The sequence below is a fragment of the Heterocephalus glaber genome, unplaced genomic scaffold (genome assembly GCF_053883595.1).
Source record: "Heterocephalus glaber isolate CG9 unplaced genomic scaffold, H.glaber_assembly_v1.0 deba00001457, whole genome shotgun sequence".
NCBI classification, from domain to species: Eukaryota; Metazoa; Chordata; class Mammalia; order Rodentia; family Bathyergidae; genus Heterocephalus; species Heterocephalus glaber.
In genome coordinates, this window is record NW_028258305.1 from 24946605 (window position 1) to 24960012 (window position 13408).

Genomic DNA, 13408 nt, shown 5'->3' on the forward strand with positions numbered 1-13408 from the left:
CCAAATTCCATTTCTTTTAATGTTTTTAGAAAGTTATAAGAAATTAGAATAAAGGGAACAGAAATATCTTCTACAATTGATTGAAGATTTTCCTTTTCAACTTTCTGCCATATCTATCAATCATAATCCTAATGGTTAATCTGATTGCATGCTTCTATAGCATAAAACATTAGAAGTATATAAAACAAATGGTAAAATATACAATTTGAGGACAAACATTATGCTTCAAAAATGTATCCTTGAGTAATTTAAAGATTATAATTATTGTTCAAATAATCATATATTAGATAGAATAAAATATCTTAAATACCAAAGTAACATAGCCAAAAAAATGTAAATACTATCATAGGCCGAGAGTAATTATGATAACATTTTTCCCTCAGAGAAACTCAATGTTAATCCTGTGTTTTTTGACTTCTCATTAGTTCTACTAGTTCCTTAAAGAAGCTCTTAAAAGTTATACCAAGGACTCATTAAGATATTTGTTTGGGTCTCAAAATCATTGTCTTTCCGTGTCTTTTAGATTCTAACTTTCCCTATACACTAGTATAAGCAAATGAATTTGAAAGGTTAACATAACACTTACCTGTCAAGACACCTTAGAATAATAGTAGTCTTTCCCTGGAAATTCAAAAAGAAAGAATACTGTTTTAATGTCATCCATACATAAAATTTTATTAGTGTTCATAATTGTGGCCAAAAATAGCTCTTTAAATCACTTGAATGATAAATTACCTAGAAACTAAAAACCAGAAACTTTCAGAATTGTTCCAAAGTTTGATAAGTAGAAAAAGTTAACTGTCAACTTTCCATCACAGAGTAACTACACTGCTATTATTATAATTATAAAGTCTCACAGATGACAAATATTGGCAAATCATACCTTACTTTAGCGGTCAACTTGGCAGCTGTCTTAAATTTTCTCTCTATTCAACAATGCTAATTACTAGTTAAGCTGGTGATTAGTGTCTTTTAAATTGTTTTCATTCCAATTGTTGAAGTGGAAATAAAGAAAAAAGCTAACATACAAATAAAGGACATGTTGCAACTATGTTAAAAACAGGCAGTTCAGACATGGGGTTAGAGTACTTTGTTGTTGTTGTTTTTTTATTTTGGAAGCTTGAGTTTTTTGGTTTTTTTGTTTTTAGTACTGGGGTATTGAACTCGGGTTCTTGAGCTTGCGAACCAGAGCTAAATCCCCGGCCCAAAAAGCTTAAGTTTTTTATAGCTATAAAAATACCAAGTTGATAACCTTTATTTCACAAAGATTCTCGATACAATTATTATAATAATCCATACATTATGGTTTCTAAACATTTACCCACTAATGGTTTTTGTGAGAGGCTGTTGTCCTTCACAGTTCAGGGATAGTTTAGATGGCTGATGCTTGTAAGAGCCCAACTTTTCTTCCTTTCTACTCAGTAAGTTAGCCTTTTCAGAAGTCTTGCTGGATATTTTCTTTGTTTGCTTCTCCCTGTTGCTGCTTAGTTTGATAGATTTCATTTTCTAGTTGCACAATAGTCCTTTCAATCTCGTAATTCTTACTGACCAGGGACACCCAATTTGACTCCATTTCTCTCAATTTAGATCCAGCTGTGAGTTGCATGTTTTTCTGTCGCCAGTTTAAATCTTGAATATGTTTCCTTAACTTCTGAAGCTCTTTCTGTGCATGTTCAATCATATGAACTAGATTTTCGTTATATACTTTCCAGGCATTACATCCATGCTGTGACATTAGCTCCAGATTCTCAATTCGTACTGCTTGGTGCTCTAATTGGGCCATAGAATTGTTTACACATTCTTGCCACGCAGTAATGTCATTTTTCTGACCTGAGAAAGGGGCTGGAAGCTCATACTATTTCATACTGAGCAATTCAATTGGTTGTCGAGCAGCCTGTCTTTCAAATTCATTTCTCATTATGTCAGTTTCGAAAGCAGAATAATCCGGGGCTGTTAAGTAGCTCAGGTAGTTCTTGGTAGGTCGGTATCTGCGAGTTTCTTCCTCTACCAGAGCCGCAGCCGCTTCCCGCACGCCTGGCGCCTCATAGCCTTGATCAAAATATGGCAGCGCATCCACCATTACCTCTCCGGCCACCAACCCCGTGCCGCCATGGCACAGAACGCACTCCTGCCTCGGGTTAGAGTACTTTGATTCTAGAGGATGTACTTTTATTTCAAGTTTCTTTTTATGAGTCAGGAAATATAAGTTCTGGCCCCATCTCTGCCACTAACCACAAAACTTAACTTCACATCTTATCCACAGAGTAGCTCAGTGGTTTGAATCACCGAGAAGTATTTTTTTTAAATAGAAAAACTTTTCTAAAAATAACCCCTTAAAAGAAAACAGATAAAGCAACATCAGGAAAAATTTTACTAGAGAAAATCTTTGGGTTTCAAGGAAAACATTTTGGAAAATCATGGATTAAGAAAAACACAACAGGGCCAGGAATTTAGCTCAGTGGCACCATGCCTGCCTTGCAGGTCCAAGGTCCTGAGTTTGATCCCCAGTACCAAAAAAGAAAGAAAAACTCAACAGTTTACTATATTTGTTTCTTTTTAAGTAAAAGGCCTATAATTTTTACCAAAAAGATAATAAATTAACCCAGATTATAGGTGGAGTATGATCAAATTGGATGAATTTTTTGTAATGATATAGAAAAAAATAATTGGAACAGTATTAACAACGTAGTTTATTGTTGAAAGATGTTTATTGGCCAATGTTATACCAAATGTTCAGAAGTTGAGACTTCAGGGATTTTGCCAGTCATGAAAGTGGGGTACTAGGTGGAAGGATATCAGAGGAGGAGGGGACAAGAGATCACTGGGTCAGATGAAGGATGCATAAGGGACCATGGAATTCAGATGGGTCAGAAGACTGGACTGCTGGTGTGACTGAGATCATGGGAGGGAAGATGAGATTCATTTTGATGGTGCCTAAATGATTTTGTACTAGGTCAGTATTTTTTGAATTAGGAAGCCCAAGAGACATATTCTTAAGAGTCTATGGACATATTCTTAAGGGGCCACGTTTACTAGAAAATTTTTAAAATTTGGATTGTCATTTTGATGATAACCTAAAACTTGACTGCAGTTCCCAGAGCTGAGTTTATGTTATAATAAAAATATTTAAATCAATACTTGGGTAATGGAAGAATTTGAGAAACTTGGCTAGATATCTGAAATTCCTTGCAATTCTAAAATACAGTAACTCTATACTTTGTGTATAGAATATGTTACTTTTTAACTTAAACTTTAAAAATATACTATGTATGATACATGTTCAGTGTAGGAAAATTAGGAAATCCTGACTTTTTTCTTTAAAAAAAAAAGTAAATTACTTGCAAATCCATCAGCTAGAAACAATCACTATAACAAAGTGATATCCCTCTAGCTCTGTTTGTGTGGTTATTTCTGTCACAGTAAGTATACATGTGTGTGTATATATGTATGTGTCTACATGTATAAATAAAGAAAGCAGGAAAATATTTTATTTGGTTTTGGTTTTGGTTGTTTGAGACAGGGTCTCACTGTGTAACCCAAAGTACCCTAAATTCATGATCCTCCTGCCTCAAGCCTCCAAGTACTGGGATTACAAGTTGTGTCCATGACATCTGTCAGGAAAGTAAATTTTTAAATTAAAAAACAGCATCTTACTAATTTATTACAAGTGTCTTACAACATAAGTATATTTCTATATTGTCATTCCTAATAATTACACATTATTCTATTATATAGACTACTATAATCGATTTAGCTAGTTCCTTATTTGCTAACATTTAGGTTGTATTTAGTTTTTCAATCCTGTTCTTGGGACACTCACTTGGCCCTTGTCATATGCATTGCTTCTTTTCCCTTCCTTCTTGCCTTTCAAGCTGTAGACATCACACTCTCTCACACAGGCTTTCCCAGTCTTCCAATCTCTTGGGTAGGGTTAGGTGCCCTTCCTGCTATTCAGCATAGCATCTGTCTCATGCTATTGTCATTGCTGGTATACAACTACTAGAACTCAGGTTCCTTCACAGTAGAGAATATGCCCTTCATCTCTATTTCCACAGGTCCCAGCAGGATACATGGCACACCAAAGATGTACAATGAAAGTCTACCGAATGATGTACAAATGCAAGGTTGGAAAGTGTGATAGTTAATGGTGTTGTCAACTTGAATGGATTAAGAAATCCCTATCGAATAAGTGGAGCCCTGTTCTGGGTGTGTTTGTGGATGATGGACAAACAGGTTGCAAACTGAGGAGAGACACACTCCAGATGCGGGTGGCACCAACCAATAGGCTTGTAGCCTGATGAAATAAAAAGGGAAAGAAGAGGGATGTCTTCCTCTTGCTTCTTCAGAAGAGCTCTGGTCTCCACTATTGCCTTTGGATGTTCATCTCCAGTTCCTTCAGGTTTCCAATGCAGACCCTTTAGCTTTCTGACATGGACTCACACCAGACTCTGCAGTGAACTCCAGGCCTTTGACTGGATCCTCTAGACCTCCAGCACACAGATGGCCATTTTGCATTCTTTCACCCCCAATTCCACAGGTGCCATTGAAATCCTACTTAGAAACCAACATATATAATATGTAATATATATATATATATACTTTTTTGTTACTCTATTAAACTCTGATACAGAAGGAGAGGAGGCAGCAGGTAGCTGACTTCTTTGGTAAACCATCATTACTGTTAGCTGAACCATAGCAGCATTAATTGCTTTCTTTTCTTTATTATCCATAATAAATCAGTACTCTGGATAAAGCACAGATTCAGGTACTTTTTAAAGAATAACACCCTCAAAAGTTCTAGACATCTCAAGGGAATTCTCAGTTCAAAAGCAAAATTAGCTTTAATTTCATTAAAATAAAAAAGTTTGGATATGATAATATGTTGCTATTAGGAAAAAGAGTAGTTTCACAAACAACAAACTACACCTATAAAGAAGCCAATAACAACTGTTGCAAAAAGCGATTAGGAGAGAACTTACACAGGGGCACTGTGGGTGTGAGTGTTTGCTGGTCAGTAGCATTATCATAAGCCATCGTCAAGGGTATGGAAATAGCTTCTTTATAAAGAATATACTTTGAAATAAAAATGTATTTGTATCATAAGACTAGTACTGATTATCTCTACATTTATGCAAATCCATGTGTGCATCTGCACTGCAGTAGGATAACACGTAGGAAATTATTAAAATATTATATCCAATATGGAAATCACTCACAATAGTAAACTCATGAAACAAAGTTCTTACATACTATATTGAGTTAAAAATTTAAAATATAAATGATTCCTATACTTTTTTTTTTTTTTTGGTACCAGGGATTGAACTCGGGACCTTGCGCTTGGGAGGCAGGCAGCAGAACAACTGAGCTAAATCCCTGGGCCCTCCATGATACTTTTATGTTAAAGGATTAAGTTCAGATATTAAAAAGCAAAATAAGCCAATATGAAAAGTTCAGAAAGTACAGAAATTAAAAGCAAAACAAAAATAGTGATTAAAATTTTACCATCCATATTTCTACTTTTTATCTTTGCAGATTTATAGAAATGAGATTATAGTATAAAATTTATGCCCTAGTTTTTTCAATTCACATTATTTTCTTTCATCTCTAACTTTTTATGGCTATGTATTTACTTCCCCTTATAAATATAATCTTAATGTAGATAGCATCCCCACTTGGTATGTGTCTGGTTGTGCAGGGAGGGGTGATCAGGCTGCCCAGACACTGATGTTGCCCACTCAACAGGTAGTCACGCTGCTGCAAAGTGTAGTTTCTGAAAGCTTCCTATTTGTTAATAGCCTTAAGAGGAAGCACAAAGCACAGAAACTGAATAATATGAGCTCCAAACAGAAAGAAGCTATGGATGCTACATGAACTTCAACATCTTGGATGTGGTAAACTTTGGCCTGTTTTAGACAGTGTCTCCAGCAGTTCTGCCGCCCACGCAGGAATTTTGTGTGTCAATACAGCTGCATGAAGAAAAGACTCATCTGTTACTGCTGTGTGTGGCCACTTCCAAAATTCTTCTACGTTCCTGGCTAAGTACAACAGAACTGACAGTGAGTGGGAAGGGGTCTCTCCTACCAAGCAATGGTCCAGCAGAATGGCTGCCTTATTTCCCCCATATTTTTCAAACCCTTTGATAAATATCATTGATGCAACATAATTATTCCGTTAGAGAGACATGTGAACTATCTGAATCCAAAATATGAATATTTTTAGATGCTGACTTAGATTTTTACATTTAGCTATTTAAACCCTGTATACTCAGTTGAGATAGGAGACCCAAATATTTTCAAATTTTGAAATAAAAAACAATAGATAAAAGTTTTCAAAATTTTGTTTACTGTTATAATTTTTCCTAGATCAATAATACTCTCTACTTCACACTGAACCAGACTGGTCATCTGGTTAGTGTTGAAAGTATATAAATTTTGTTGTTTTTTCGAGACAGGGTCTTGCCATGTAGTTCAAACCAGCCTTTAACTCACTATGTAGCCCAGGCTGGCCTTGAATTCACAGTCATCCTCCTGCCTCAGCCTCCTGAGTGCTGGGATTACAGGTGTGTGCCACCACACCCAGCTGAAAGTATGTTTTTATTAAAATAAGCTTTACCACTGGTTGTTATATCACCTCAGTAATTTAAAAAAATTAAAGCTTTACCCCATTTTTACTGCCAATGAAGAAAACAGATTTGTCTCCAATTCCAACTCCATCCCCTTCACTTCCATTACTTCCTCTTCTTTCCACTTCAGCTTTTGCAATTTCCCAGAGAGTTTCACTACATGACAGACAGAAAAACAAAATTCAGAGAAGCAAAAAATATCTAATTAAACACTTATTTCAAGCAGAGAAATTTTATCTCAGTAAAATTTGTAAAATAAAACATTTTCTGGGGGACAATAATCATGTAAAATGTCTGAGGATTAGTCAGTTTTTTCCTTTGAACTAGTTCTCTGAGGAATACTGAAACTGATAAGCAGAGCCTTTACTAGCAGGATTTGAGGTTGTCTATTTTGGGGCTTCCCAGCAAGGTTAAAGGTTGTACATGTTAGTTTTTTGGAAACAATTGAAGGAAATGCACAACTTAAAAATCATCTAGAAAAACAACAAATATGCAAAACCAGTATATCAAATAATCTTTGCTCCCTGAAACATTTCTTTTTTTTGATTGTCATTATTTTCAGTTCCTAAAATTGTGTTTTGGCCCCAAATTTCTTTTCTAAAATATGAAAGTATAAAGATGAAAGGGGAAAAAAGTCACTTAAAGTCACATTTTGAAAATCATTTTTTCATTCCTTTATGTACAAGATGATGTCTTTTGTAAAAATAAATCTAAGTGAAAATGGAGTACTGTATTGAACTAAAAAGACCTGACAGGTTCTATCTAGCTTGAATCTGTTACTTTTTATGTATCTGAATCTATGCAAATTAACTAACCTGTCTAGATCCTTCAATTCTTTATCAATTAAACAAATATTTACTGAGCACCAAACCAATGCTGCCCTTGGACTCAAGACTCTTTCTCCATCTCTAAAATTTTTTTTAAAAGTATACTAACGTTAGAGGGTTGTGATTGTTATAATGTGGTCAATTAGTTTAGGTACTGGCTTATAAAGTTACAAAAATTATTGGGAGCTTATAATTATTATTAGTTAAGAACCAGGGATAAAGAAAAGGCCAAAATAGGAATGTAAAAAGTCAAAACAGGAGGACTTACATGTCTGCACTAAAATTCATCCTTTTATTTCACAGTGAGCCTCCCTGTACTCAGTCTAGGGCTGTCTGCTCTTCATTTACAAACCATTCCTTCAGAACCTGATTATCTGATTTCCACGTATGCAGCAGACAGGAAAGAGGCGCTGTAATTAGGCATGCCTCTTGTGGAGATTTGTAACTAGGAGCATAGCTTTACAACAGTTATCAATGACAACGTGAAGGAAAGCTGACATTTTTTGACTCTAAAGTTCATAAATTCAACAGCGATCACCGCGATTCAAAAAGTGAAAGATTTACCCTGCTCTGTCCCCCTCTCCCTGACACGTAGTTCAGAGAAGGTCTAGCTATTATCTCCAGTACAGCAGTTTAAATGGACCTTATAGAAATGAAGAGCTCAAATGTATTTTACAGGCCACCAATCACCCTCTTTCCCCTTAAACGTGAGGTTACACTTCCCAAGGCGCTTTCCAAGTTCTCTCTCATTTACTGGCCTTGTGAACATCCCACCTGGTAATGTTGGTGGGGTCCCTGGGGAGGCGCTTTTGGGCTTTTTTTGCCCCCTACTCCCTTCGCCTGCAGCAGTCCCTCAAGAAATTTTTATTGACTGGAATCAGTGAAAGGACGAAGTTGACCTTTCAAAATCCCTTACTTTTCTACCTGTCTGAGGGGAGTCTTGCTCTGGGACAGTTCCGACGGGCCCCTGCCCATGCAGAGCGGACTGCGAGCTGGGCAGACCCGCCGTCTCCCCTCACCAGGGCCAGCGCGGGGTCCCAGTCCCCAAATGTGCCCTCCGCGGCCTCCCAGATTGGGGTGGAAGGAGAGGAGGTTTGGGGCGCAGGCAGGGTTGTGGGACTACCTGGGCATTGTGACAGACCGCCCCAAACGCGGAGTGCTCGGTGTGCGGCCCAGCCCGGAACTCGCGAACCAAGAGCTCCAAGATAAACCGGGAATGCCGGCGCTTTAGTTCCCATGGCAACGAAGTCGTAGCGCTGTTGCGTGCAAAACAATGGCATCATGGGAAATGTAGTTTTCACTGCTCCTTTTACAGTCTCATTTTCAACTACAGCCCCTAAAATGGGAGAGCAGACAGTGGTTACAAACTTGGGGCCCAAAAGCAACTGTTTCTGAGCTGGAAGTGTTATTTTATTTAAATATTTTCCTGAGTGCTGACTATATGCCAGGGGCATCTGCTTTTTCCTGTCTTTTGCTTTTCTCTTTGTCAGTAGCCTTGATTTGGGAATAAAGAAAAAATATATACTGAACTATTTTTCTAGTAATTGACTAGAGGCGAGGAATAATTAAGTCTTAAAACTGAAAATGAAGCAGGCATTTTTATTGTTTTCCAAATTTCTGAAAGTTTGGTTGTATCATGCTTTATCCAATGGCACTTTTTTTCCCCCGGTACAAGGGATCGAACTCAGGTCCTTGTGCTTATGCAGCAGGAGGCGAAACCACTGAGCTAAATCCCCAGCCCTAATGACACGTTTTTATCAGTAAGTTAATGAAGCAGATACGTCTCTCCGACATTTACTTTATCTCATTTATTTTATCGATGTGGATTGTTTTTGTTTTAACTTTGTGGTCTCTTTGTAGATCTCCCGGAATCTCCAGATCAATAACAAACATTGGGTAATGACTATATGCAAAGCCCTGTGCTACAGAGTAAGGAATAAAGAGATATGACAAGATCTTGAGTGGAAGAAAGATACTGTATAACTAATTTACTATATTACAACCCAAGGAAGCAAGTCATGTAAGCTATTGCAGAAGAAGTACCAAAAATTACATGAGAACAAAAGTGACTAATTATGCCTGAAGGAGTTTGTCAAACCTTCACGACAATGATAGTATTTGATCTGTTTTGAATGCTGAGTAGACCCAGGCTGTCTTACCCAAGATGCCTTGAATATTTGAGGAAATTTCCCTCTCTCACATCCTCTGCTTTTTGTTTTAATTTCTAGGTGTGATGTCTAAGAACATGGGCTTTGAACTAAGGTGGATGTTATGGTTTATATTTAGATTCCCCCTAAATCCCCATGCAATCAGGCACAGCTTTGGAAGGTGATTGGATTATGGGGGCAGTAGAGTTGGCTTGGGGTTAGGAATCAGGGTCTGGTCTGAAGGGGAGGGTCACTTTGGGCATGACCAGAAGGGTTTATCTCCCTCCCCAACTGCTCTCTTCACTCTCTGCTTCCTGGTTGCCATAATGTGAGGAGCTCTCCCTCTGCAATACCACTCTGCCGTATGCTATCCTGCCTTGGAGCCAGTGGACTATGGACAAAAACTGTGAGCAAAAATAATCCTCTCCTTACTTTGCTGATGTCAGGTATTAAGTCCTAGTGATGAGGAAAGTGACTAAGACATTGGACATAGATTCAATTCCTGACTCACCATAGTTGCTAAGTTGCCATATTGCCAAACTGGGTAAATTACTTAATTTTTCTGAGCCTTAATTTCTGATCTTGTGAAGCAGAGAATGATTAGGAATTTTATTTTTATTTTTATTTTTTGGCACTGGGGATCGAACTTGGGTCCTTGCACTTGCACAGCAGGCAGCGAAACCACTGAGCTAAATCCCCAGCTGATTAGGAATTTTAAATGAGATAAGTTATGTGAATCGTAACTTATGTGTGTGTAGCATATTGTAAGAGATAAATTCTTGTTATTATCATGTGGTAACCTGCTGGTAGGCTGTGTGTTTTTGTGTGTGTGTGTGGCGGGGGGTGGTTAGGGATTGAACCCAGAGCCTTCTGCATGCTAGGCAAATACTCTACCATTCAGTTAAACCTCCTGCCTGGTAGGCAACTGAGAAAGAAACATAAGGACATGTTCCTGAAATGATGCAAATGGTAAAAGAGCATTCATTTCAGATAAAGTCTTTGGGAACTAAATCCTCTCACACGATGGTGTATTTTGGAGACTGAAAAGACTACCCTGACATGTAGAAAGGGGTGTAGTGAGGGTGGAGTTCAGTGGAGTAAGGATGACTTCAAGGGGCATTGATACATCTCTCACTGAATCCACATCTGTATCCTGGTGCTAATTTGTAAGTTCATATATTAATGTGGGACAGATTGTAATAGTTGCAATAATTTCAGTTCTGGAGTTCAGAGTCCTTATGCATGCTAGTTAGGAAATCTTATTGACATTATTAATGAGAGCAGCTAACATTTTTTCCAAGTATATGCTATATACTTGGGACAGTACTAGCACATTAAGAGTGTAGTTGTTTGGATAACCAAGATAGGTGAAGGAGGGAGCCTGGTAACAGGAAGGTAAAATTTATCTGGCTAGGTCCTGTTCACCACAATGGACTCAAGTTGAATCAGTCGATCTGACTGGGTAGATGAGTTGCCTCTTCTCTTATTCCTCCGGAGGCTTCATATTTACATAAAGTGATCTTCCTGGGTAGATGAAAAGTGTTCTTAGGGTAAGAGTATACAAAGAGTTGAGCTCCTCTACTGGGTCACCCCAAGATGAATCAAGGTTTCAAAGCTGGCAATGAAGGCTAAGACAGTTTTATGCAGCTTGTTGGGTGGAACGAGCTTAGTGTAGAAGGATAAAGGGGTGTGCAATATGTATTTGGGGAGCTCTGAATAGTTTGGAGTGGGATCATTTAAAGTGTCTGTTGGAGCTGAGATGGAACAGCGAACTGGGTGGGTAGACTGGGCTAGTAAGAAAGACCTTGCAGTTTGGATTTTGCTGTTGGTTATGAGAAGCCAAGTAAGATTTAAAATAGGAGTGTAGTGTGACTAGGCCTGAGTTTCAGTGAGGTAATTTTTTGCAGCTGTGTGAAGCATGTTTTTTGCGTCTAGAAGACCATATGGAAGCCGTTAACAATAGCCAGGAAAGTGACGTTTTTACATTCACCCTGCCTTGTTTTCACAGTTACATAAGCTTCTTATAGAAAAAAAAATAGTATATATAATGAATGAAGAGGGTGAAATAAGCCTACTCCCAAAAGTAATGACTATTAAATATTTTGATGTGCTTCATTCCAATCATTTTTCTTAAGAGTTGAGATAACACTATAAAGCTAATTAATATCTTGATTTTTGACATGTATTTTCCCGTATCAATTTTTTAAAATTCATGATAATATAACTTTGATAGCAGCTTAATATCCTACTATGTGTTTTTTTAATAATTTATTTAGGCATTCTCCTAATGTTGACTAAGTTTGAGGTGGTTCAGAGCAGCCCCTGACATAAATCTTTTTCTGGGATTTTTCAAACTTAAATTGGAAAAAGCAACTCACTCCTTTTTTGGAGGAAATCAGCATATTTTTTGGTAGATGAAATGTTGTTGGTAGTTAGAGAACCCAAAGCACACACTCATCAGTGCAGAGATGTGTCCTGGCTTGGCTGTCCCCAAAGTTTGCCTGTGTCTTCACTTTGCTTATGACATCATTGCTGAGCTCTTCCTTTGATTCTGAGACACCTAGTATTCTCATAACAAAAATTAGAAAAGTGACATCTCTTTTTGTCTAAGTTAATTCAACTTGAAGTTTAGAATTTACAACCACAGTTTTATATGGTAGAGAGTGAAGCCTTGGGAAAAGAGAGAAAAGTCAATGACTTGAGTGACTGATGATTCACTGATCCTATTAACCAACTGTTAGGGAGTTATAACCAGGCCTGGAGGGCGTGGTGTGTTTGCAGAATCATCCACCAGACAGCTGGAATATGTGGGGTCCATTGGACTTGGCAGTTAGGTAGAACATGGTGTCAGTACTGATGGCGCTCACTTCATGCCTGGGGGGAAAAGATAAAACCATCGTGTGATCTGTGCATCATGCAAAAGCTAATAAAAACTCTTCTCAAGCTTTTCCAAGGTTACACACTTTCCATACAATTTCCTCTCATAAAAGGCTACTCTTACTAGAGTTTGATAGTATTTTCCAGAAATTCAAGCGAGTAACTTCTAAGCTAACTCCTCTGGTATTGCTCAACATTCAGTTCTTAAGGACACTTCTTGGGAATTCATTAGAGCTACACTGTAAGACAGGAAACGAGCTTTCCCTTGTCACTGCCACAGCTAAGGAGGAGTCACTTGATTGTAATAAAACCACAATATAACCCAGCAGCAACTTCAAGAGTCAATTTCTCTGTCTCTCTGTCTCTCTTGCTCTCTCTCACACACACACCTGCCTTATTAGATTGTTAGCAAAAAATATATATTCCATACTCAAGTACTATGGTGTCTTATTTTGCAGTTGTTTTCTCATGTTCCCCAATAAAGATGTTCTTCCTTGCCTATTACTGGACTGCAGGATAGTTGATAATTATAAAGCACACAATGAAGATTTGTGGATTGATGTGGATTGATGTTGATGTCTCGAGAATCATTGTAACTATGTGCAATTTAGGTAAAATTAAGTTCAGCAAGTGAAATCATGGATTAGAGCTGGCGTCAGTCATCTCATCCCCTCAGCCCTGCCCCCCGGCCAGGCCCACCAACACTTCATGGGAGAACGACCTTGCCACTTAAATGCTCAAGGAGAGCCTGCATCTTAAGTCTCACTGAAACACAAGAAAATTTTACTTCACCCTAAATATCTATATTTGGACTTCAATTTTGACTTTAAGGGGAAATAATTACTTGTATTGCAGTAAAATCTCTTTCTTCCTTTAGGGAAGGGGCGGGGGTGAGAAGAGAAAGCAATTTCTGCAGGAACTGGTAGCAAAGGATC

At 37.8% G+C, this 13408-nt stretch overlaps 1 protein-coding gene and 1 pseudogene across 6 annotated transcripts in view; both read right to left on the minus strand.

Annotated features, from left to right (window-relative positions):
* The window catches only part of Dync2li1 (dynein cytoplasmic 2 light intermediate chain 1), a 52964-nt gene extending 44192 nt beyond the window's left edge, over positions 1 to 8772 (minus strand). For all 6 annotated transcript variants that reach the window (XM_021253808.2, XM_087216437.1, XM_021253807.2 and 3 more), the window contains exons 1-3: positions 8573 to 8772; positions 6661 to 6778; positions 587 to 621 (exon numbers count right to left, since the gene is read on the minus strand). In XM_021253808.2, the coding sequence (XP_021109467.2) occupies positions 587 to 621; positions 6661 to 6778; positions 8573 to 8580 (161 nt within the window). In that variant the 5' untranslated portion in view covers positions 8581 to 8772. The remainder of the gene's footprint in view (positions 1 to 586; positions 622 to 6660; positions 6779 to 8572) is intronic.
* LOC106008888 (pre-mRNA-splicing factor SPF27 pseudogene) lies at positions 1409 to 2121 on the minus strand (annotated as a pseudogene).
* Positions 8773 to 13408: the final 4636 nt, after the last annotated feature.